The sequence below is a fragment of the Tamandua tetradactyla genome, chromosome 14, assembly GCF_023851605.1.
Source record: "Tamandua tetradactyla isolate mTamTet1 chromosome 14, mTamTet1.pri, whole genome shotgun sequence".
Taxonomy (NCBI): domain Eukaryota; kingdom Metazoa; phylum Chordata; class Mammalia; order Pilosa; family Myrmecophagidae; genus Tamandua; species Tamandua tetradactyla.
In genome coordinates this window covers 78975136-79000129 of record NC_135340.1, presented here as the reverse complement: position 1 = coordinate 79000129, position 24994 = coordinate 78975136, and the positions used below count along the sequence as shown (strand labels likewise).

The 24994-nt window shown below is 43.8% G+C and overlaps 1 protein-coding gene across 11 annotated transcripts in view; it reads right to left on the bottom strand.

Moving 5' to 3' along the window:
- The window catches only part of TLN2 (talin 2), a 491250-nt gene that overhangs the window by 77353 nt on the left and 388903 nt on the right, over positions 1–24994 (bottom strand). For all 11 annotated transcript variants that reach the window (XM_077128095.1, XM_077128103.1, XM_077128097.1 and 8 more), the window contains 6 exons: positions 24677–24809; positions 21995–22096; positions 18975–19145; positions 12492–12638; positions 8618–8719; positions 6025–6144 (listed from right to left, as the gene is read on the bottom strand). In XM_077128095.1, the coding sequence (XP_076984210.1) occupies positions 6025–6144; positions 8618–8719; positions 12492–12638; positions 18975–19145; positions 21995–22096; positions 24677–24809 (775 nt within the window). The remainder of the gene's footprint in view (positions 1–6024; positions 6145–8617; positions 8720–12491; positions 12639–18974; positions 19146–21994; positions 22097–24676; positions 24810–24994) is intronic.

Genomic DNA, 24994 nt, shown 5'->3' with positions numbered 1-24994 from the left:
CCTGCTGTTTCACATCAATTTTCACTTTGGTCTGACCAGTGCAGCTGCTATACATAATCTGTCCTCCAGCCCAAGTAAGCAACCAAAATCAAAACAGAGCAATGTTAAGCATGAATAAATAGGGGTTATTTTCAAGAATCCACAATAGCTAGAAGCTGTGGCTTATCCTTCTAGCATCTACCAGAATATTTACTAAAAGATCTCAGGTATTGTGGATAAAACCTGGGAGCTTTTGCTAACCTAGATGCCATCTTCTGGTATCGTCCATTAGTCCAAGTTTAAGAAAGGACAACTTTGGGGAGTGGATCTGTCTTATTCTGTTTTATTATTGAAACATATATTACTTTTAGAGAAAAAAGTTATTCCTTTAACAATTTAAAGCCCAAAGGACTTTTAAACCCATTTTAGTAGAGATTTCTCCTGGTCCAGAAAGCTGGGCTTCTGCTCTTTCGGGTGTCTTCTATTTTACTCTGGGAGCTGCAAAAGCCTCACCATTATGCAGGGCTGTCTCGCTGACCAGCTCCACAGAGAATGCAACGTGAACTATGCCTAGCTTGTTCTCCGTGGCAGCTCTGCAAATAGCTCTGGACTAGTTCAGCAGTGAGCCTGCCCCTGAGGTGGGAAAAGACACTGATGCAGCCCACACAGTGTAACGCCATTTAAATAGTTTGCCAGGTATGTTTGTTGGCTTAAAAACAAAGTCTGCTGAAGCAGGGGATGGTCCTCTGAAGTTTTAATCTCAACCTGGCTCTCAAGGCCTTTCAGATCCACTGAATTAACCCTGAGTGTTCAGAGGGCAGAGCTAATCCACAGGCAAGAGCTCTGCAGTCAGTGATGACCACAGATCTCTGAATTTTAAGGATCTCCTGGGAAAGTCAGGGGACAAGAAAATGGAGTAAGACACATTTATAGAATTGCACAATAGTGGAGACCTTACTGGTTCAACCTCCCCATATGATAAATGAAGAGACTGAGGCCTACAGAAGTGATATAATTAGCCTGAGACCACACAGAGCTCGGCGGGGATCCTGAGCACAGGGCCCTATTCGGCAGATCTATATTTTTCTAACTGCTATTTTTCCACTTAGCAGCAGAACACTCTTTCCCCCAAATGAAATGCTTTGTGGAACCTCAACATGTAAAATAGGTAGAATTTGCTACTTAAGGAGTTATGAGTTAAAGTTTATATCCCTGCCTCAATAAAAAGACAACGAGAGTACACAAACCAAGGGGGGTGGGTGAGATGGGGATGAAGGCAAATTGCAACCTCAGCCACCAGCTTATTTCTATATTTTGTGTTGGTTGCACAGTGTTGAGAAAATCTTGTTAAGTGTGTAAATAACAGCAAGGGAACAGTTTTCTCAGTTTCCCCATAATAGCAGTGAAATCTGAAGCAACATCAGTCTGAGGTCTGCAGAAAAATAACTCAGAAGCCCAAGTTAATTCACTGGGTGACTCCAAATGGGTTATCACTTAGCCTAGAACATAAAGATGCAGGCTTTTCTGATAGGGGTTTTTTTTTTTTTGAGGGGGGGGGTGCATGGTCCTGGAATCGAACCTGGGTCTCCTGCATGGAAGGTGGGCATTCTACCATTGAACCACTCGTACAGCCCCTAACAGTTTTTTAAATAGTTAAATTATGTTTGAAGAGTGAGCCTGGAACTAAACATGTTACAGAACCTCCAAAGTCTCTCCCTGGGCGAAGACTCTGAAAGACATGGTTTGAAACTTTGTGCTAGAAAAGGTCCAGGCTCTGAAACAGCAGCCCTCTGCACTCCTGCTCCATGCATGGAACCAAGCCTGAGCTTTCTGTTTGTAGGATGACTGCGCTCTGTTACAAATACAGACCTCTGAAATCACTCTGGACACGGGAGGGTGGAGGGATGTGCCCATGAGCTGCCTCAAACCTGAAATTGATGGGAAAGCAGGTGATAAATGAGAATATGTCCTCAGCAACCTCTTGTGATCTCTCAGCTCCTCTGAAAAGGCTTCGCTCTGTCCTGACAGTGGTCTGTGCCTGGTCATGGCAATGACCTCCTATGTGCCAGGAGACTCCTTGACTCTTGGCCACACAAACCTCATATACTTTACTGCACAATCCTATTTGACAGCTTGTGGGAGGGACTTAAGTATTATCAGAGATTAATTGAAACAGGCCTCACCCACTCATTTTCATGGGCTAAGAGGGCTGAATATAACAGCAAGGAAGGGATCTCAGGATTCTAGTCCACCCCACCCCTCTCAACCTTGCATGGACGTGGGCAGCCTGGGCAGTAGAAAGGACCACAGACTTGGTTTCCAGCTCTGCCCTTTCCCTGGCCATTGGACTGGATGGACGAGTCCACCCACCTCACAGGGTCTTTGTTCTGTCTCCTGTAAAACTGAACAGAACTGTCCTGCCCACTTTCCAGGGCTGATGGGAAGATCAAACGAAAAGGTGCATGTGAAAACATCTCAGAAGGAGGAAATGCTATGTGAAGGTTTACCACTGAAAAAGCAGCAGCTTGGTATAGGGGAAGGAGCAGGGGTTGTGATGCCCAACAAACCTGGGTTTAAATTCTGGCTTTTCCATTATACCTCGTTAACATTCCCTCATTTGGTTACTTGCAACACTTATTCCGAATTTTTTTTTTAAGTGGCTGCAACACTAATTACTGTATTTGTATGGTCTTGGGCAATTTAACGAAGCTCCCTGAGCCTCAGTTTCCCTCTCTGTGTTACCGAGAGGAAATGATTCCTGCCTCACAATTGCAGTTTATGGGTCAACGGGATTGTATGCATAAAGCACCCAACACAGCATCTGACATGTGGTATGAACTTTAAAAATAATTCTACTATTTCCCATGGGCGCATGGGATAGCCGGGGCATTAAAATGAAAGAGGACAAAACAACTCACTCTACTGACAACTTCACAGAACATTTTGTTCTATGGGAGGAACAACCCAGAAAGGGAAAATTTAAGACTGATCGAATAGATAAGGGATTTTTAAATGCTAAACTTCTCAACGCAAATATGATCAGCCCCAAGGGGGATCCCACTGACAAACAGACTATTATAAAGGAATGTTGTGAAAGACATAAAACTTGGGGTTTTAACTGGCAACTATAGTAAAACATAGCTTGAGCCTCAAGAAAATCCTCAATTTCCCTCTTATCAAAAGAAAAGTGAAACAGAGAAAGCGGTCCCCTGGTTTTGTGCCTTGAGAGACATTAGAAGCCTGGCCTTAATGAAGTTTCAGACCAAATTTCAATTTTGAGGGTCTACAAATTACTGATCATCTTCCTTATCGAATACAACTAAATGAAATGTTGATTTTTCACAAGTCTTAAAACAATTCGAAACCAGATCAAATATAATTTGTCTGGGATAGCTTGTGAGTGTTGACAAGGTAATAAATGGAAGTTATCTGACAAACTTTATAGCCTCTCCTGAGAGAAAAAGCAGGGAAAAGCAAAGGGCAGCTAAAATAGCACAGTACACACCTTTCCTATCTATGGAAAGTGTGTCATGGAGTGGAAAGTTTTAGAGAATTCTAGAGGGGACACCCGTCTCATCTAGGGAAAGGGGCTGTGGTTCTCACCACAGGCACTATAAGAAACGTTCCTGCCAGTTTTTAAGACATACAGGATTAGAAGTGGTTATAGCAAATTGTCCTCGAGAAAAACACTGTAGCCACCCAATCTTTTCCTCAGATTTTACATTTTAGGAGTTGTGGCTCACAGGATCTAAATTTCTTTCTTTTTCCTTCTCAAGAGGAAATGAATCGCAAACTGCAAAGCTGCTTGAGGATTTTAACTTTTCTGAAGAAAGAAGTTTTTATGGTGATGTTTTTAAAAGTTTGAATTTTCCACTGCAAAGTGAGCAGATAAAGGTGCTGCCTGGGTTTAGAGGAGAGAGTTTTACATATAATCATCACAGGTTTGGAAAAGACCAAAATGCTGACTCGGCACAGCAGACAGCAGGACCGCAGAGAAGGGGAACAGCGTCTTATTTTCCCTGGATATAAACATTTTCACATGCTGTGATGTGGGACCCTCCTGAGTGCACAAATAATTACAAGATCTTGGAATAGAAAACTACATTGCTTCAGGGATCTCCTAACCTTCTTAATTTCCCTCGAATATCTGTGTGGTGAAAGCAGACAACGAATTTTTCTTTGCAAGCACTGGTAATTTTATATTCTCTCTGCCCCTTTTCACTCCAGGTCACACTACTCTCATGTCTGGAATGTAAAATACATCTCAAGCTGTAATGGTGAAAATGGAATACCTTAATGAAAACGTCAGCTGCCATAAATACGAGGCCAATAGCTATAGTAACTTCTTTTAGCCATTCTTTTTTTCCTGACTGCTTTGGCATTATTTTCTATCTTGCATCAATGGTCTGGGTTGCATAAGAAAACCTGCTTGTTTCACACATGGAGAAGGTAGTTTATAAGAACTCAAATTTGAAAAGGACCCCACACAGATCATCTGGTCTTCACTAGAAAACTCAGGCAGGTTAGCATGTAAACTAACCAAGGTACATTGTCAATTCCATTTTTAAGGGACTCTGGAGACAGAGATCCAAATCTCCCTCACAGTCAGTCTCTTTCTGTTTTCAATCCTCCCTCAACCCCAAATACTTCTTACTTTTGTACAACCACAGTTTTCCTTACAGTAATGTAAGTTACCTTATGGTTGTTAATGAAATTCAAAATTACTTGTTAATCTAATGGCTTATGAGTCCAAGCTATTTTACAGAAACAGGGCATGTTTCATAAACAAAATAAAAAAACAATGGTGGGCCTGCATAAAGAATCAACAGAATCCCAATGCAGGTCTCTGATAACTGTTCTTTCTTGGTAGTGACTGAACAGACTAATCACAAATGGAATTATTCATGCTGCAGCCTAAATAATCATTCTAAAATCTCAAAATGCAGGCACTGTTAGAAATTTAAGTAGTCCCATGCTGGATATATATGTATGTAAGTACATATATATGATAATTCTATTTGCATGCATTGTTATGACATACATTAGAAAGTTATTTTGTCTTGGACCTTCATTTCTATTGGATCTCTGGAAGTCTTTTTTCCCTGGAGAAATGACAGCATTGAATAACTTGGGGGATCCTGCCTGCTATTATAAGCAGAAGAGAAGGCAAGTCACAACCATTTGCCTTGATAGCAATCCTCGCCACTATTCCTTACTTTAGATTGAGTTTTCTTTTTCTAAGACAGCAAGTATTTGCTAAGGACTCAGGACCCTCTGTTATTTAACACTGATATGGGTGCACTCAGGCACCCTGGATGCTTTCCAATGGACCATCTGACTTCTCAGAGAAGTTAGAGATGGGAGCTCTTAACAAGCTGGCATAAGGGACCAAGCATTTTACCGTAGTAAGAGTCTTATGGGTCCATACATTCTGAGGCAAAGTCTATACTGGCCACTGAAGAAAGCTAGTTTAGGAAAGCAGGTAGGCGATAGCAAGAGGAATCCATGTGTGATATGGGAGCGGAGACCTCAGCCAGTTCTTAGAAAGCCACTGTTTGTTTCATGACAGCAGATTACAAGCCATTTCTCAAGAAAGGGGCAGCTAAATCCCATAGGTAGCTCTTCCAAGACTTCTATGAGCCTTTGGAAAACATAAAAAGAATTGAGAGGGATATGCTATGTGGGAGCAGGAGTGAGAAGAAGATGGCACAGTGTATGGCTCTGCCCTTGGTAACCCCAGGCTCAGGCATGCTGTGAGAGGCATCGGGTAAGGGGCTGGGGGCTGGGTGACCTGCCAGAATAACAGATTTCTTCTGTCTGAAAGCCCACCTCTCCAGGTGGCCCAGATGTTGGCCAGTTTAAGAAAGGTCAGTTGGCCTTGAGCACAGACTGGGGCTGGGGGTGGCAGCCCAGGAGCAGGAATTAAATCCACTCCTGGCTATGGGGCTGGGGTCTCATGGAGAGGAGCTGAGCTATGGAGAAACCCTGGGAAGTGGGCACCCATTGTGTGCTTGCTTCGTAACATAGGGCCTAAAGATGGCAGACCTCCTCTGGCTCCGCTGTGGCCGCTGCCATCTGGCCCTGGAGAGCCAGGTGCCCATAGTCACTGGTCATTTGTGAAGCCAGTCCTCCCAACTCCTCCGGGTTAGTAACCGACTTAGTCATCTGGAAAAAGAAAACAAGCAAGACACACACACACACAAAGAAAAGCATGAGAACTGTGTGTTAATACCACTGGAAACCAAAGAATTTCATTCACTTTAAGGCCCGACAGGGTAGAGGCCGGAACTTGCACTTGGGGCAGGGCGCTGGAGAGGGCGGGTCAAGCCAAGCCCATGCTGCACCGCACACGATAGGCCCGGGCCGCGCAGACCCCGCCGGGTTCCTCTCAGGCCAGCAGGTTCTGGCAGAGCCGGGTGGGCGACATGCTCAGCGTGGAGGCCGTGCAGAGTGGAGGCCAGCCCTCGGTGTCCATCCTCTGGGTGGTGAGAGCTTCAGGCCAGCCCTGCCAGGTGGGGTCACCCAGAGAGGTTCCCCCAATGAAACCACCAGAGGGTGCACCCCTGTGCAACACATATTCCCGTTTATACCCTTCCAGGGGAGCTGGTCTGGTCTCTAGGAAACCAGAAGCAGGTCCCACACTGGGCAAGAGAGGGCATGAGGACAGGGCTGTCAAGGAAATCGTGAATGAGAAATAATGAATAAGTCAAATGTTTTGGAGGAAGAAATTCCTAGAGAATACAGTTTTGTGGTAAACTTGTGTCAGAGAATGACAAAGCTTCAGCCCCAAAATTAGTTCAGCATCCACTGCAGCCCAAAGGGTCAAGTTCTACCTTTTTATTTTCAAAATATTTGATATTTTCCTCCTGTTTCACAGAAAAAATTTACCTCAATTTATCTGACCTAACTAGAGTGCTCGTTTCTTAGTTTTTCCTCTTGCTCTGACAAAAATGCCACTTATTCCTCCCAACAGCAGTGATAGCTCAGCAAGGGGTCCTGCCCCTCTCTGGGTAAGTGGATCCTTGCCTGCTCCACTCTTCCCTCTGGACAAGGACACTGACTCTCTCTATGGCATCGTCAGGCCTTAATATTTAAGGGCACTTGAAACCCCTTTTAAATGACTTTACTTCCATGCAGGCAGGATGGGAATGGCCTGCCTAAGGCATGTTTATAAGGAAATGGCACAGATTTCCAGGCCAAATGTAGCTCTCAAGGGTACCCCAAGGGAGTGAGGCTATACCAAGAGCACCTCCACGTGAGTCCTGTGAAACGGACACACAGTGATCCTGGGGGCACCTGATGAGGGAAGGGGATTCTCTCCCACTCAAGGGGTCTGGACACCTATCTCACAGGTGGCAATGCAGCCCGAGGTGAGGCTTCCTAAGTGCACAGTCACCAAGTGTCAAGACAGGTCAGTCCAGATTCTCGCTCAAGAGATATTCCAGAAACATCAGGTGGTCATGCAAAAATGGGTTAACCCACTGCTGCCCTGCGGCTTCCTGTTCAGTGGGGGGCCGGCATTGCAAGGGCTGCCAGATTCGATGTGTAATCTGCCCAGTGAGCCCTGAGAAGGTCCAGTTTGGGGCCCAACTCCAGCCTTTCCATAGCATGCTGCAATGGGCATGCTCCCTACCTCCTTCCCCAGCCCAAATTCTTTTCAACAACAACAAGCCTGGCACCACCACAGAGTTTCTATGAACTGCAGAGGCAGCCAGGGAAGACTTTGTGGTCCAAGCACAACCTCTAGTGGACACACGATTACATGACAAAACCAAGCAGAGAGGCGCCTGGGCCTGATGGGACAGGAACCAGTCTCAGCCCACTGTGGTCCCTCCAGGAAGGACACTTGTTCCTCAGCTCAATCCACATGGCAAGCATCAAAGACACATCTTTCAAATTTATTATCAGCCCATAATACAAACTTTATTTCCATACTCTCCTATTCGTTCTTTGAGAACACCATTTGCCATCTTTAGTAGAACTTTTTTAACATACGAAATATCATTCACTGTCTTTCGATGCCATGTATATCTGAGGAGACATTCAACCCAATTCTGATTATATTACATTTATATTTTAACATCCCCACACCCCCACCTCTAAATTACCTCCAGGAAAAAAATTATGTAACCATAAGAGTTTCATTTTGTCTGAAAGATCAGCAATGCACTTACTTTCCAAGTATCATAATTGGCTTCTGTCAGACAAATTCTGTTCTGTTTTATCCTAAAATGTCTTCTCTCATGCTCTAGTTTTAATCTACAAACACACTTCAAGTCCCCTGAGAGGAAAATAGGAAATTTTTTTCTTTCTCCTTACCTCCAATTTCCTTCTCGTTACTCCTTATTTTTTATTTCCTCTCCTTCCTTTGCTCCCCTGTCCTCATGCCCAAATCCCAGTTAATTTCCTCTTGCAGTTTTATCATGAGATGGTAATTCCAGGGGACTGGGATTTTTAGGCCGCAGCCAGCCAGGAAGACCACCAGAAAGATAAAAAGAAAGAAGCTGGGGCCCAGGAGAAACTAGAACCAAGGACTAGGTCCTTATCTTTCTGACACAGGCCCCGATTTGAAGACTTAGTGGCAGCAGTGGAGAAAAGGGCAATCAGAAGTGGGTACGGCCACTCTTTTTCTTCTTACCATTTCCTGAGCTGTTACGGCAATGGCTTTGGAGTATTTAACCGCAGTGGTCTGATAGTCGACAAATGTGCCCTTTGGTTCTGGAGGAGTGCCTTCGTCCAGCTACAGAGGAGAGAAAAAGAATCCCAAAGTCATAAGAAGCATGTGGACATGTGGACTGTATTTATTAGAATTAGGAACTTTGAAAACTGAAGAGGTCCTCAACCCAGAGTCCAGAGAGTTCTCCAACTTCTGGGAAGGATTTCAACAGAAGCGCACACAAGGCACGCAGAGCACAGTCAAGGAGAGACCCCAGCTTTCTCTGGGAGGAATGGGAGGTCTTTCCAAAGGAACGGATGCTCCAGCTGAGTTTTACCAGGTGAGGAAGAACCTGCTACCTATAAGGGATGGGAAGGGTGTTCCAAGAAAAAGGAATGGCTTTCAAGCATACAGCAGTGGGAATGAGCCTGACACCTCTAGGCAAGCAGAGTGTCAGAAGATGAGGTGGGAGAGGAGACAGACTGTACATCATGGAGTGCTTCCCTAAGAATGGCACAGCCACAGATGTCCATACCCCTGCACCCTCACTTATGAGCTAAGTGGTGGGGGGGGAGAAGAATTACAGTTCAAAGCACCAACCCGAATGGGAGGCTCACCTGATTCTCAGTGTGACAGAAATTGAGAGAAGGGCAAGACTGTTGTGGAGTGCAACAGCTAAAGCAAGAGGGTCAATGGCTATCTCTTGAAGGACTGGGGTTATATTGGTTCAGCAGATTTATATCTGAAACCTGGTTCCAGAGCTTGTGAAGGGACCTCAAGCTGGTTAGTTAAACTCTCTAAGTCTCAGGTTCTTCACTGGCAACTTCCAAACTTGTAGGTTGTGGTATAGATCAACCTACAGTGAGACTATACTGGGCCAACTGCCACAGGAAGGAAGAGGAGATGACGACTGTGATAATAAAGATGAGGATGACAATAATGATGATGCCAATGATGACCATGATGAAGAACAAGGCAACTCATCTTCACCACCATCATCATCGTAACCATCATCATCGATCACTGAATGACATTCCAAGTGAGGAGACCAGCTGAATAGAAATGAACAGAAGAAGGGCAAGTACAGTGAGGGTAACCTGACTGGGACAGAAGAGGGATGCTGAGAGAGGAGTGGGAATGAGGTTTGATTTGTTTCTTGGAGAACCTTGAAAGGGAAGAAGAAAACAGCAGACTCTGAAGGTAATGACAGATTTGAGAAGTACTGTCTGGCAGCTCTGTGCTAGATAATTTGCAGTCAGGGAAGAGACTAGAAACCAAGAGGTCAATTAGGAAAACATTAGATGGAGCCTTGGATGAGAACTACACATCAATCAGGCACAAGCTACAATGCGAGTGGAAGGAACGCCTCACTGTAGTATATGACCTGACTGCATAGCCTGGGGTATAATTTTCACCCAACTGTCAATACAAACCTCAGGCTGGACCATAGATTTTTTTTTTTAATTAGGGAGATAAAACCTGCCAAATGCCTCCATTATAGCACCTCATTAATGAAATGAGGACTAAGCCAAATAGTTTTTGTTTGTTTTGTTTCTTTAATTTCCTTTCTTGGCAAAAACAAACAGAAACATACTGGACCATGAAATCTCAAAGGCTGAGAACTGCTAATCTCATTGAATTCTTTTGGTCTATAGGTGGGGAAACCCAGGTTCAGAGGGGTTGGGTGATTTATCCAAGGTCTCCCAGAAAGTTGATTACTTCACATTAATCTATTAGTTCCAAAATTCTCTAGTGCGTAAATACGGAGAAGCTCGGTGAGAACCTCCACAGAAGCCCCAGGCGTGTCAAGAATTGCATCCAAGTTAGAATCACCTTCAGTTACATTCATATTTTTCAGCCAGTCACTGGCTTTGAAAATTTTAGATAATGATTTTAATAGTACGGTGTTTTTGAAACAAGTAACTGACATTTTGATGGAAAACATCCACTGTTTCTAATGTCTTGCTGCTTAGAGGCAACCAGACTATCTGAAATATCACTTAATATGAAATCCCCAGTGATGGGCAGGCTGGAGTGGGCTAAGTAAAAGGGGGATGGGGCAGAGGTGTTATGTGGTGCCTAGGTGCTAGGCTGGGGGTAAAGAGTTCTAGGGGTACCAATGAAACTCCCAACGGTATATTTTGCAGAACTGGGAGAAAAACTAAAACCACAAAAACCTTTGTTCCTGGTCCCTGAGGCTCATGTCATCAGCAGTTCCTAATTACTGCTACCAGGTAATACCAGACTTATTTCCCAGCCCTTTCAGAAGAATTGAGTGTGTCCTGGGTAAAGAGAATGACTTTCCCTCTTGATACCATATAATAGTATGCAAGGCACAAAGGTTATAACAAAAGCCTTTTCTGACTTCCAAACACCAGGGATTTATGGAACTCTTCCCTATTTCTAGAGTGATACTGAAAAACATTTCCTAAGAAGAGAAAGATTATCATTTGAATTTCTAATTTTTACCAAGAAACCTTGAGCTCCATTATTTAAAGACTCTGATAGATTCATGGCTTATTTTCCAAGCTCTGGTGTTCTTATGTCCTGAATACCAAACAGACCCACTGAGACGCATCCAAAGGCCCTGGGAAAGAGGAGAATTTCATTCATTTTCTGCCAAACTGTCCAGATTTGAAGTATAAGAAATCCATACCAGAAACTAATCAAGTGCCTTGACAAGGCAGAGCCCTGGTTCTCTAAAGGGAGCCACAGCATCTCAGCTTGCACTTGCTACTTTATCAGTCTGATAATGACTGCATAATATTTAAGTATAATTATTCTAATTACAGTGCTCTCTAATTTCAGGCTATCATTTCGTCATGGAGATACGAACAACCGTTCTTCTCAAGTTTAGCAATTAAAGATTGCTTATTAACTTGAAAATCCATGCTACTGTATTCACAATTTGACAATGGGCATTTCAAAACTTGGATGATGTCTAAAACTTTTGGCTATGCTTTCACAGAATGGCAACTACATGCTGATGAACAACTTTAAATTATAATGAATATCAAACCAATATGACTATTGAAGGATTCTTTGGGGGAAAGAGCAGGAGATAATGGAGGTGAAGCTGTCTCCAGCAATATTTCCTTACTGATCCAACTCAATCGATGGGTCACTAAATGAGAAAACGATAATCATTTTTATCTAAGATTCCTGTTGCTTATGAGAGTGCACCAAAGTTTTTATTCATACTATTTCAATATATTCCACAGGGTGGGCCACGGTGGCTCAGCAGGCAGAGTTCTCGCCTGCCATGCTGGAAACCCGGGTTCGATTCCCGGTGCCTGCCTGCATGCCGTGCGCAAAAAAAAAAAAAAAAAAAAAGAGAGCGAACAAAGGTATCAATAGATTCCACAAATGTTTACATAGCAGAACCATGGGGAGATTTAAAAGGTTACAAACAGAGTTCCCTTGGCTCTACCCAATAGATTTTCATTAAGCAGGACTGGGGTGGGGAATCTGCCTTTCTATTTAAAACTCCCCAGTGATTCCAAAGGAGCTATTCCAAAGCACAGTACTTAGGAATTACCCTGTCATTTTATTTTGACATTTGCTCCTCACAACACCTGCATGAGGTAGACAGGGGAGATTATTATTTCCATTTTACAAATGAAGAAACTAGTTCCTTTATTTTCTCCCTACATAAAATTAGAAGGAAGGGTGCTACCGGCTTACAGAAGTGAGGGTGGGTAATACGACGGACTTAGGACTGGACATATGTACATTAACCAGAGCTTCTGAGAAAAAGAAGGTTCCTTGGTTTTAGTCTTCACCCTTAGGGGACCGGCTCTGGGGGACGCGGAGGAGAAAAGGGAGCCAAGGATGACAGAGAGCACCTGGAACCCACCTTGCTCATGGCTTCGGCTATGGCGTCAACCATGCCTCCCACCAGCCCCACTTCACTGGCAGCTTCGTTCAGCGTCACCATGAGGTCGTCCACGGCCTCCTTCATCAGCTGTGTGGCTTCCAGGATGGCGTCATGGGTGTGCTGTGCCTGCGAGGGGACAGGAGAGGAGGACAGGAGCAGCTTCTTTAGGCAGAAGAAACCAGTGCACAGGCTTTTAAGAACCACTTCGTTTCCTTTAAGCATAACCTTAAAAAAGCCACATACAAGCCTACATCCATGTTATGGAGCACAGCAATTCCTTTTCTTCATTATGTTTGGAAGTCTGTTCACAAAATAAATAAAAATCAGAAAAACAGATGGAAAAAGGAAAATATCTCTTTTTACAATCAAGAGGAAAATAAAACCACAGAAGCAAATAGCATCTTATGACGTGACTAATCGTCAATGTTACTTTGTTCAGAGTGCTTAGGAAGAGAATTCCACAGATTTCTGAATATACAAGTTGACACACTGATTTAGAAACTAACATAAGGGAAAAATGTGTTCACAGCAAATGTATTCTTTTCCAACAAATAAAATAATTTCCTTCCTACAAATAAAAGTGGGTTACAGAAATGTGGGTATGTGCAGGAGAAATAAATCTGTATTAGGTCTAACATGCTTTGGAACTGTCACAAATCACACTGCCACGTGGCTGGAGGGATGAAAACCAGTTCTCCAAGGAAAGCGCTCTGTAGGCAGCACACAGAGGATGCATGTGTCCTCTAAACTGAACCAGAAGTGCCTTAAAAGCTGCAGGGTGTTTCACCCATGTGCCAAGTGCCAAGAAAGGGCTCAGTAAATGAATGAATGAAAGCATGAGACAGTGACAGTGACAGGCTCCCTTGCAGATACCTCAAGGGGCAGTAAGATGCGGTGGGGGGAGGGGAGAACAAAGTTCCAAGGGTCAGCAGAATCCGGGTTCTAGCTCTGGCTGCACTGTTAGCAGCTAGCCAAGGGGCCCTGGGCTTGGCTGGTTCCAAGGAAAGAGGGAATAACTATAACAACACCAGGGAGATTCTGATGAGATGATAAGGGTACAGGCATCTTATAAATGATAAGCCTTTATGCAAATGTCAGTTAGGACTATTACTTTTAAAATTGCTTTAGAAGATAATGAAAAATAATCTTAAGTAATGATGGATTCCTTGACTTTTTATCACGTCTCTCTGTGCTCTTAGGTTGTCCACAGGGTGGGGGAAGGCAGCCTCCCTCTCTAGACTTATTTCTGCTCCCCTCTGGCATGGAGTCCTGGCTTCTACCTGACTGGCCTATTCACAGCACCACCCTCTGCCTGCAGTGCCTCCATCCTTTTCCCTTCCACCCAAATCCTATGTTCCTTTAGGGTCCTGTCCAAACACCACCTCCTCCCAGAGACCCTGCTTGGATGATTTTCTCTGCAAGCCCTTATGCCTCTTCCTTTGGAAGAGAAAGACAGATGGAACTCTTTCTAGAGTCATTGAGAAGTGAAGTCTATTTCTCCTCCCCCTGAAGCTGGGTGCTTTGATGAACAGACTGTGGCAGAAATGACACAGCCTGTGCCTGACTTCTATTAGGATCTGCATCTTTGGAACCCTGATCCTGCATGTAAGAAGGGTGGATCATTTAAGGCGATATTACATAAACTGCATGGAGAGACCATACAGAAATAGGGCTGCTTGAGGAGCCCCAGCTATTCCAGCCCCAAATGTCTGAGTCTTTCAGCCCAGGCACCAGACCTGTGAGTGAGTGACTGCCTCAAGTAAGTCAAGCCCCAGCTTCCATCTGACAGCAGCCACCAAGAGACTCTGAGTAATACCCACCCACTGAGCTCAATCAATCTGCAGAGCAAGGAGAGAGAACAAATGTTTTAAGTCTCTAAGTTTTAGGGTGGTTTGCGTGCAGCAACAGAGAACTGGAATAGTGTCTAAGAAGGGCTCCTAACTCAGCCATGGAACTTAAGAAAGACTTCTCAGGGAAGGTGCCCTGGTCAAAGCTGAGACCTGGAGGAAAAAGTCCACATCATGCAGGTAGAGTTGACGGCGTGAGGAGAAGGGCTATGGGGTGGGGCTGGAGCCCTATGGGGTGGAGGGAGCATTCCAGGCAGAGGAGGCACCTGTACAAAACCCAGACGCCAGAAGGAATGTGGATTGTGATTATGTGACACAATGTTTGAAAAATGTCCAGTCCGGTGCTGCTCACAGCTCCTGTCCCCATTTTGTTAACATCTCACCAACGCCAGACCCATCTGTCCCACCAGCCTGCATCCCCTCTGCAGACCACTTATTCTGCTTCCCTATAGAAGTACAGTGTTTATAGGAAATGAAGGGCTTGATAAAGTCACCAGGTGACTTAGCAGGTGGGGCTAAGGTAATAGGTGAGACATATTAATTCTTATATTCAGAGGTGCTTTCATGAGCATAACCTTCACAGGCTGTTCGTGCAAATTTCTCCTCTGGAGATTTGTTCAGAAATAAATTGGACCATTTGTTATTATGCTGCAAAATAGGCATAGGTGAGGATACCCAGCCTGGAGGGGTCACAAGAGAACATGGCCACCTCTCTGCAGGCCATGAACTGTGCTCCTTCAGGCCACGGTGACATGCTCTAGCTCTCCTCCAACTGGAGCGAGGAGCACCTGCCCACATTCACCTGGATGCTAGCAAGAAGCCAAGGGAGAACGTGTATTTGACACAACTCAAGAGCCAACCTCTGGCCCCAATGTGACACTGAATACCAGTTTTAAAGCGTATATTCTTATATCTTCAGTGAGGCTTTTTAGCATTTTAAAGACAATGCTTTGTCCTATGTGACAGATGGGGAATCAAGAATAATAATGATTTCAAAACACATAACAGCAGCAACCGTAAAGACAGCTGCTACCACGGATGAGGGGCTCCTATGTGTCTGGCACTGTGCTGGCCACTTTCCCATGTATCTCCTCTGGTCCTCATACCCCATCAGAAGGGAGGAACTGTCCAAGCTCTAGTAGTTAACTGGGACTTCAGCACTAGCACTTAAAAACTTGGTGGACAAAAACTGCCAGAAACTAGCTGGTTGTTTCTGTACTTATTCAAGTGATCAAAAGGAAAATGAGTATATAGCCAGCTCAGATCAAATTTATCACTACTACTGAAAAAATAAACCTGAAAGCAGGCAATATCCCCTTTATGGAGGGGGAGTTTCAGCCTGTCCCCTATAGGGAGCTTTTAAACCAGGTGAAGTCACCCAGGCCCCACATGGAAGAGGCACCTCAGGGACACAGACCTTGAAGTTGGCGTCGGGACACCTCCATCCATGCCCCCTCTCTATTCCAGTCCAACTTTCTTGGTCCTGCCTTCCATTGTGGGCTTCACACCTGCCCATTAAACTTGTTCAGAGTGCCCATATTTGCCCCTTGGTGCCTCAGGGACCTTGGCCAAACACTGGGTCGCCTATGCAGTGGCTGTGGTTGCCTGCCCCACCTCAGGGCAGGTGTGAAGGCACCTCAGGGGGAGATGACCCTTCCAAAACACACCAAAAATTGCATCTTTTCCTTGGTAAATGAGAAGCCAAGAATAATAATGATTTCAAAACACATAACAGCAGCAACCGTAAAGACAGCTGCTACCATGGATGAGGGACTCCTATGTGTCTGGCACTGTACTGGCCACTTTCCCATGTATCTCCTTTGGAGATACATTTATCTCCTTTAGATGATAACTTTTAAGCGACTTAAATAAAAGAAGAGAAGAATTCCAAGAGGAGGATATGTGAGTTACGGGAACTAGCCAACTTTGCTGAACTGAAAATCTACGGTGTGCAGTAAAGGGTTAACTCAGCAGTCTTGGGGTGGTCAAACTCTGCACATTCCAAAGAAGGGACTGACCCTTGAGCAGCTCTTAGGAAATAACTTCTAAGCCCTTGAACTATCCTACTTGCAAGTAGCTCAGGATACCTGCAGCCTTGGGCCAGATCAGATAGTTAATGCCAGAAAAGTGATTTACAGTGGGGGCCTTGGGCCATGCTGTATCAAGTCTGACCTGTGGACAGTCTGGAGACTGAGTACCTAAGGCCAGTCACCTGGGAGTTCCATGCCTAGGGAACTGACCCCAATGAAAACATTGGACACAAGGCTCGGGTGAACTTCCCTGGTTTGCGATAGTTTGTATGTTACCACATATAAATGCTGAAAGAATTAAGTGTTGTCCATATGACTCCACTGGGAGTCTGCTCCTGGGTTCTTCCTGGACCCACATTATACATCCTTTTCCTTTGCTGACTTTAATCTGTATTCTTTCACCGGAATAAGCCATAACCATGAAAATAACAGTTTTCCTGAGTTCTGTTATCTTTCTAGCCAATCACTACACTTAAAGGTAGTCTTAGGGACCCCAGCACACACGGGAAGCAAGAGGAGCTCTTCTAATACAACATCTGATGAAATACACCAACCACGGATCGTCATTCTCAGGGCAACCGTGTCAGGACTGATAACTCTCTCTCTCAGGAATGGGAGAGAGTAAACTGGTAATTTAAGTTGATAGCTGATTTCAACACGTACGGGGCCACTTGAACAGAGATGGTAAAGCACAAAATGTGTGGACTGCTTTATTTTGATCATGACGGTCTAAAAGGTGATATTTTCTATATATAACTCTCCAGAGAGAGCATCTCATATAAATACATTGTCATTTATATAGAAGGTGAAATGGAAGGTGTTTATTTCTCTAAATCTCACGTTGAATGCAATAGCTGTTGGTGACATAAAATGTCAGTAACTCTATACAACATACTAAAACAAGACACATGCACATTTTGGGGAGAGGTGAGAGCTGCATGCCAACTATCTCTTCTCCCATATGGGCTTAGAAAGGTATCAGAAGCAAATTTGGGGGTAGAAGTAGCAAATTACAAAATCACTTCTTGAACCCATCAGAAACTTAATGGACACTTTCCCCACAGTGGGTCACCAAAACGTATAAAATTAGACCCTTGCTCTTGGCTATACCAGAATTGAATTGCCCTCCCATCTGCTCAACAGCTGCTCGTGCTGTTGAACACTCTAGAAGGCCTGCTCTGCTTCACTCTACGTAATCAAATTTTGCAGGTCCTTAAAGGGTCGGCTCAGGGTCCATGTCTCCTAGGAAATCTCCTTCAATTACTCCAGGCCCCATCCCAGGGATCTGCCTCTGAACTCCAGATCTCATCATCACTGCATAGCCTTGACCCACATCGTAGATGCCTGCTAGCTGAGCACAACAGGGTCAGGTACCAAAGTCACAGTGGGATCATAATTAAGTCATGCTTAAAAGACTAACAGCAATCCAGGAAATGGAGTTAGCAGGCGTAACAAAAAGGCTGTTCTTTTAGATTCTGGAGGAGCATCTTGTTACTGCTCCTCACGGCACAATAGGAATAATAATAATAATAATACAGCAGATTCTTTCCTTTTTTTTTTTGAAAATGCGTCTTGACTCCCCTTCCAAGACAACCTTATTTCTTTATTAGAGTGCTTCAATTACAAAGCCCAGTAGGACAGGCAGAAACGTCATGGGAGTTTGGAAAGTGGAAAATGGCTACTGAGGGCAGGTTTCAACTTTAACACAAGGAGAAAAACAATCAATAATCAGAACTGCCTAACAGTGGACAGGGCTGTGATTTTGCTGGAGTGTTGCAGGCAGCAACCAGAGGGGCATCCAGGATGCTGTAGAAGGGAAGCGCCGCAGAGGGAAGGAAGAGGTCAGGAGGGAGCTGGGGGTGGAGGGAAGCCGAGGGTGAGGCGCACAGCAAAGGCCTTTTAATGCCTGTACATCACTAACACCTGGCTCTGGGGCTGCCACTTTATTATTTTTTGAAACACCCACTGGCTGGCACATTATTTCATTTATCTTTCCAACCGCTCTAGGGAGGCATTCATAACTAACCTTACTGCTTAGATGACACAACAAAGAAATGAAGTAAGTTGCTATAGCAAAAGGCAGAACTGGGATTTAACCCAATTATAACCATCCCAACGCTTGCCAGACCATCAGAGCCACTGACCATCATTTAGCCACATTTCATCCCCATTTCCTCTGCAAACAGGGACCTAACAACACCCAACACATAGCAACCTCCTAATAAATATTTGCCTGATGATTAACAGCCAAGTTGATTAGGCCTGAGTATTATACCCCTTAGCAAAGGGCATAAAAAAGAGCAAACCTCTAGTATCCCAGGCATCCACTGTGACAAGGCAGAGTGTGCAGGCACGGGAGAGAAGACCCAGCTTGCCTTCACTCATGGCATGTTTTAATTAGGTACATGTCTTGCTTTTTCCCTAATGATTACCGGGAAGGCCAAGAGAAGACTATTTCCCACCTGACAATGGAAACTCAAATGTCGAAAAACTAGAACTGGAGATTTTTTCTTAGGAGTAATGCAAATACAGTAGGAACAACTCCTAAAGGGTCATAAGCGAATCCCCAAAATCCTGAACTGTACCTTGGGGTTTCCTCCACCTTCTTTGGCTGCGTACAACATCTGCAGAGCAGACTCCGCAAGCGTTTTCGTCTGGTCCAATACTGTCATCTGCTGTTGATGGTCAAGAATCTTGGACGCAACACCAACCGCAGCTAAGATCAAGGGTTCAAAGTAGCTTGCAAGCTGTGTAACCTTTCAAGGAAAAAAAATCCACAGACGCATTAGTAAGCCCTCGAGTCTACTTCGGGGATACAGTTGGCTGGGAGGGGGTTGGTTATTATTTATTTGTAGGGATGTGCTTTTCCCTGTATTTAGGGAGCATAAAAGGATTTCTGCCACCTTCCGTTCTTGAGAGACATGACAGAACAGGAAACGTTCTCACCTGGGTTAACAAATAAAGGAAAACAACAGAATTTTGAATATTTGGCACATGACATAGATTCACTATTTTGGGGGAGGGTTGAATGGTGTCCCCATATGAAATGCCCACCTCCAAATCCCTGGATTTGGAACTTGATACTGTGACTTTATTAAGAAAAAGGGTCTTTGCAGATGTAATTAAGTCTTGAGGTCATCCTAGATTACCAGGAGGGGCCCTAAATGATGAGTGTCCTTATAAGAGAGAAGAAGATACACAGAAGAACAGGAGCCAGTGGGACCACAGAGGCAGAGAATGGGGTGATACAGCCAGGAAACATCATGGAATAAATACAACAAACAGTCACGAGAAACTGGAAGAGGCAAAGACCAATTCTGGGAAGTCCAGCCCTGCTGACATCTTGATTTTGGACTTTTGGGCTTCGGAGCTGAGAGCGAATACATTTCCGTTGTTTCAGTCTACCAGCCACAGGAAGCTAACACAGGTGAGGCCTGAGAATCTGCATTTCTAATCACTCCCAGGAGGCTGAAGCTGCTCACTGGGGACCGCTGATCTTGAGCACTGGAATAAAGCATTCGACGCAATGAGGGTGTTAACTCCCCATCCATGACTCCTCTGGATGGAGGGTCTCTCAGGCTTCCTTTGTCCAAAACTTCCAGAAGGTGAAAGACTTACTTAGCAGAAACACCAAGAGTAAATTTTCAACTCAAGTGACGCAAATATGTTGACTATTTTTTATGCTGCCACTGACACAGGAATTAATCTTCCACGTTAAGAGAGAATCTGCAAATCTTAATTGTTATCTACTTTTGCCCTCTCTTTTTATCTTAATAAGGCCAAATCTTATTAATCTTTTGCAAAGGAGGATTTTATATTTCTTTGCACTTTCTATTTCTTTTTTATGACATTTATTTCAACCTTTATTTTTTGTTTTTTTCATTTTTTTGTAAACCTTTATTTTTCTTAATTCTTTTTTCCTCATTTCTTTTGATTTCCTCTTTTTTCCTAATTTCTTAACACAAAAACTAGCTTTTTAAAAATATATTTTCTATTATAATGAAAACACTTAAGGTATACATTTTCCTGTGAGTATAGTTTCTACTATAAAATTTGATTTGGTATAAAGTGTTCTCTTTTTCATTGATTTATACATTTTTATAATTTTGTTTTGATGTCCTCTTTGTATGCTTTTGGTCAACTTTACATTATTTACTTTCAATTTTATTGAATTAAAATGAGAGAATGTGCTTTTTAGAGCCTAAGGTTTTCTTTGTGGTTAAATATGACTGATTTTTGTAAATGTTCTATGGGTACCAAAAAATGTTTTGTTGTTGATTGCTTGGCACGCCAGCCACCACATTTGGTTGGGCACTCATTCTTGCAAGATTGTGAATAAATTCTTTTCTTCTCCACAAAAAAAAAAAAGAGAGAGAGAGAATCTGCTTCCAAAGGAAGTCTAGAACATTTTCTTACAAAATTCCTACTGAAATGACGTCCAACTTCTCTGCCAAACTCAGTTTCCCTGTCATAAACAAACAAGTACTGGTCCCAGTCAAGTCTCTGAAAACTCTTCACCCAGGTGGACAAGCACTTTTATTCTAAAGCAACTCAGCTGAAAAATGGAATTTCCTACACTTGAAATGGCAGAGACACTGCCCATTTTAAATCTCAGAAGCCCCACTTCAGAACTAGAGGGAAGCTTAGTAGACCCTTGGGCTCTCTGGTAATTTTAAAAAGCAAGAATATCAATTAAAAAAAATCAATACCTGCAAGGGGGTGCGAGGGTAGTTCAATGGTAAAATTCTCGCCTGCCATGTGGGAGACCTGGGTTTGATTCCCAGCCCATGCACTCCCAAACAAACAGACAAACAAAAGTTCAACAAATGGTGCTACAATAAAGGATACTCACAGGGAAAAAGAATGAAATACAGCATACAAAAAATAATAATAATAATTAATACCTGCAGTGAAGATTTTGGCTCTGGGATTTCTTGATATGCACATTAAAACTGACAGTTGCTCTTATAAATGCTAGGAACCCCAGTGGTGGTTAAAATCCGATTTCTGGCCTCATTCTGCTAAGGCACAAGCTATGTGACAAGTCAACTATCCTGGGAGGATTTGCAAAATGAACTCCAAACAGTCAAAACAGCATTTGCACTTAAAACCACGTGGGTATTAACTCTCAGTTGGATGAATCCCCTGGAGTGGGCCCACTGGAAGGCTATGGTCATCCAGAAGTGAAGGCGTCAAGTTTCCCTCCCTCGTGTATAAGAACAAACAATATTAGAGACCATGGAAGAACAATGTTCCCACCACACACCAAAAAATGTGACCAGACAGGGACAAAAGATGGCAGACATCAGGCTAGTGATGTCGACATCAGCTTCTGCCTTATTTCAGAGAAGGTCAAGATCGATGAATGATTGTAAAAGCCTTGTTGGCTGAAAAGGCTGATCAAACAGAAAAAATTCATAGAGGTTTTCTTCTCAGCATTCAGTGAAAATGAACAGCTAATTTTTGGAGATGATGCCAGAAGAAGGCTGGATGCTATTTTCTGCAGTATAAGCCAGCACTGGACCCAAGCACAAAGCCTGACACCACAGACATTTGGGAGCAAAGTAAGCTGATTTCTCTGCAGCCTGTCCTTGGCGTGAATTACCTTATGTCCTAGCTGGGCTGCTTCTCCCCGAGCTGCTGTAGCAATGGGATCAATAAGGTGCCCGATCTCCTGGACCACCGAAGTCAACTGCTCCTGTAGTGCCTGCAGAGAGAACCGTCAAGTTCATCCCACTGGGGTTTGCCATGGAGCAGCAGAGATTCAAAGAGGCATGTGGCATCAAGCTCCTGCCCTGCTTCCAGGTAGTGCCTCAGCTCCCTGTGGCTCCAGGCACCCCGACAATTCTTCCCGAGAGAGATGATAGGCAGACCTGAGAGACCCTCTGGAGAATTCCTGACAGCCCTGATCCTCTTACTGACTTCTCACTCCCACCAATCAGAAGCGACAACTAATGCTACTGGGATCTTTTCTTTAGGTTATTCATCTCAATCACTAGAAATGTGGCATAGCCATGGCTTTCCTAGGAGGAAAGACAGCTGTGTTCAAATGGACAACAGTGTGGACTGTGGAACATACAGGTCATTATTCTCAGAACTAATAACCCCTAAAGGGGGTAACATAAAAATGAGATCACCTCTTCAATAGCAGGCATGCTTACCAAACAGTGCACTGTGAAAATGCCAGCTGGCATGCCCACTGTGCTCAGCGTGGGCTCTCTCAGTTCCTTGCATTTTGTTGAGGCTGATGCAAATATGGAAAATGGCACCCTTAAGCTATTTCTTCCCAGGTTTGAGAGATGATTTAATCTATCCATCCCAAAAGAACTGAACTCATGCTGGAAAGAGATGGGGCAAGATACCTAAATGAGGCTGGGAGGATGAAGGTTGGGGAAATGAAAGGCAGAGATTAACCAGTGGCAGGAAAGATCAGATTCCTTTGTAGGAATCCTCAAAGGGGCTTGGCTTATGAGATGTATCAACATTTCAGAACACAGACATTTTGAATCTGCAAATATCAGCAAAGAACTGGGCCACTTTCAGCCAGTGGCAACGTCTACATCAGAAATGAGACTGGCATTTGGAACTTTCCCACAATGCTGTCTATGAGCTGGGGAGTTTTGGGTTGAGTTTAGTCAATAAGAGGAGCAGCCTAACATTCAACTTAAAACAAAATCCTGGAAAAGAAAAGGAAAAGAAAATAGAGAGAGAGAGGGAGAGACAGCTGGAGGGAAAGGAGGAGGCGAGAGAGAGAGGGAAAGAGAGAGGAACTTCCAAACTTCCAAATTTTATTTCACTAATATTTACTATCTTCACACTCAGCGTTTGACTCTAGCCAAGAATGGAAGAATATTCCAGAAATGTTGACTTATTACAGATGGTTAAAAGTAGTATAAGTAGGGGGCACATACAGATAAAGAGGAATTTTGTTCCCAGTGCAGTAATTCGAAACTTAACGGATAATTTCAACTATACAGAAATGACAACACGGATGAATTGCAAAGAAAACCATAATGCTATATGAAAGATGCCAGATACAGAAGACTATGTACTGTAGGATTCCATTTATGTAAAGGGAAAGAAGGAAGGGAGAGAGGGAGGGAGGAGAGGGGATAAATGGTGTCACAAGGAGGGCTTCTGAGGTGCTGTCATTTTTGTTTCTTGATCCGGGCATTTGTCAAAGGGTGTGTTCATTTTGTGAAAATTCATCAAGTTCTACATCTATGCTATGTGCAATTTTCTGCATTAGATGCTTTAATAACAAGTTAAAAATAATAACTGTGGGTGGGCCATAGTGGTTCAGTGGCAGAATTCTCACTTGCCATGCCAGAGGACCCAGGTTTGATTCTCGGGGCCTGCCCATGTTAAAAAAAATATATATATATATATAAAATAACTGTAGCATACCGTGCAGGGTAAAAATTCTTGCTCTTTCTTTCTTTATTTGGAAATTGGTGTGTGTGTGTGTAGGTTTGAAGCCAGAGTGAAACAGATAGCTCTATTAGTAAAAATGGGCAATGTTGACTCTGGCCTCACTGCTATAGACAGGAATCAAAAGTCCATTGTTCATGAATTCAGTGACAGCAGGGTAAACATCAGCAAACAGATCTTTATTTATGAAGTGCCTCCTGAATGTCAGGCACTATGTTTTCAACTGAGAGAAAGAATATGAATTGGGGATCTTTGGAGAGGTAATAGAGAAAACTCAAATGAGAAATGTGGGAAAATTCTACTTTTTAACTTTGGAAAAAGTAGCAATAGAGGGCAAACTAAACATAGTTCAAAACAGAATGCTAAAGGTCCTCAGATACTAGATACTGAATAATTTAGGGTAAAAACCTTTAGCTCTGAAAGGACCAAATGCACTAGAGTTAAAGGTTAAATTTGCACATTAACCAAAAAAGTGCACTGATGAGATATGACAACAGAGAAACATTCAAATTATAAGCCTAGGGCTGCTCTGCTGACACGCTAAACTGAATACGGTAACCCATATCCCGTCTTACTGGCACAGTAAGAAGAGCTGATGTTGATAATTATCCCCAAATCTCAGTCACATTTGAACTCCCTCCTGCCCCAGTAGAACATTTCCCTTCACCAAACCATCAATCTCTAGTAAACATTTGCTCCACCCTGTCCAGAGAGAACTGCCCAGGCTGTTTCCAAAGGGGAAGGTTAGTCCAATGAGGACACTCCAGCATCAAAATATTTTGGTCCACCCCCACCCCCACCCCCCCCATTCCCTAAAGCCTCCAGAGGCATCCGAGCAGGCCAGAACCCAGCGTACCTCCACAGAAATGTCGTCCCTCGTGGCCAGGCTCTGACTGACGGCTGCCAGCGAGGCCTGCTCGATGTCTCGGATGCACCGGTTGATGCCATCAATGGAGTAGTCACACTCCCGCTGGCCAGGGGCCTTGTCCCTGGAAGGGGCAGCATGAGTCAAACATGGGCTCAAGTTCCAGAACTGCCCAGCTTTGGTGGGCCCAGAGCCTCTGTCAACTTCCTACCCTACTTACTCATCTTATTTAAGGAGTGACACCCTGACCCTTGCTTGCTGGGCCTCTCTGCATAACCCATGCATTTCCTCATTTCACATTTGCGATGA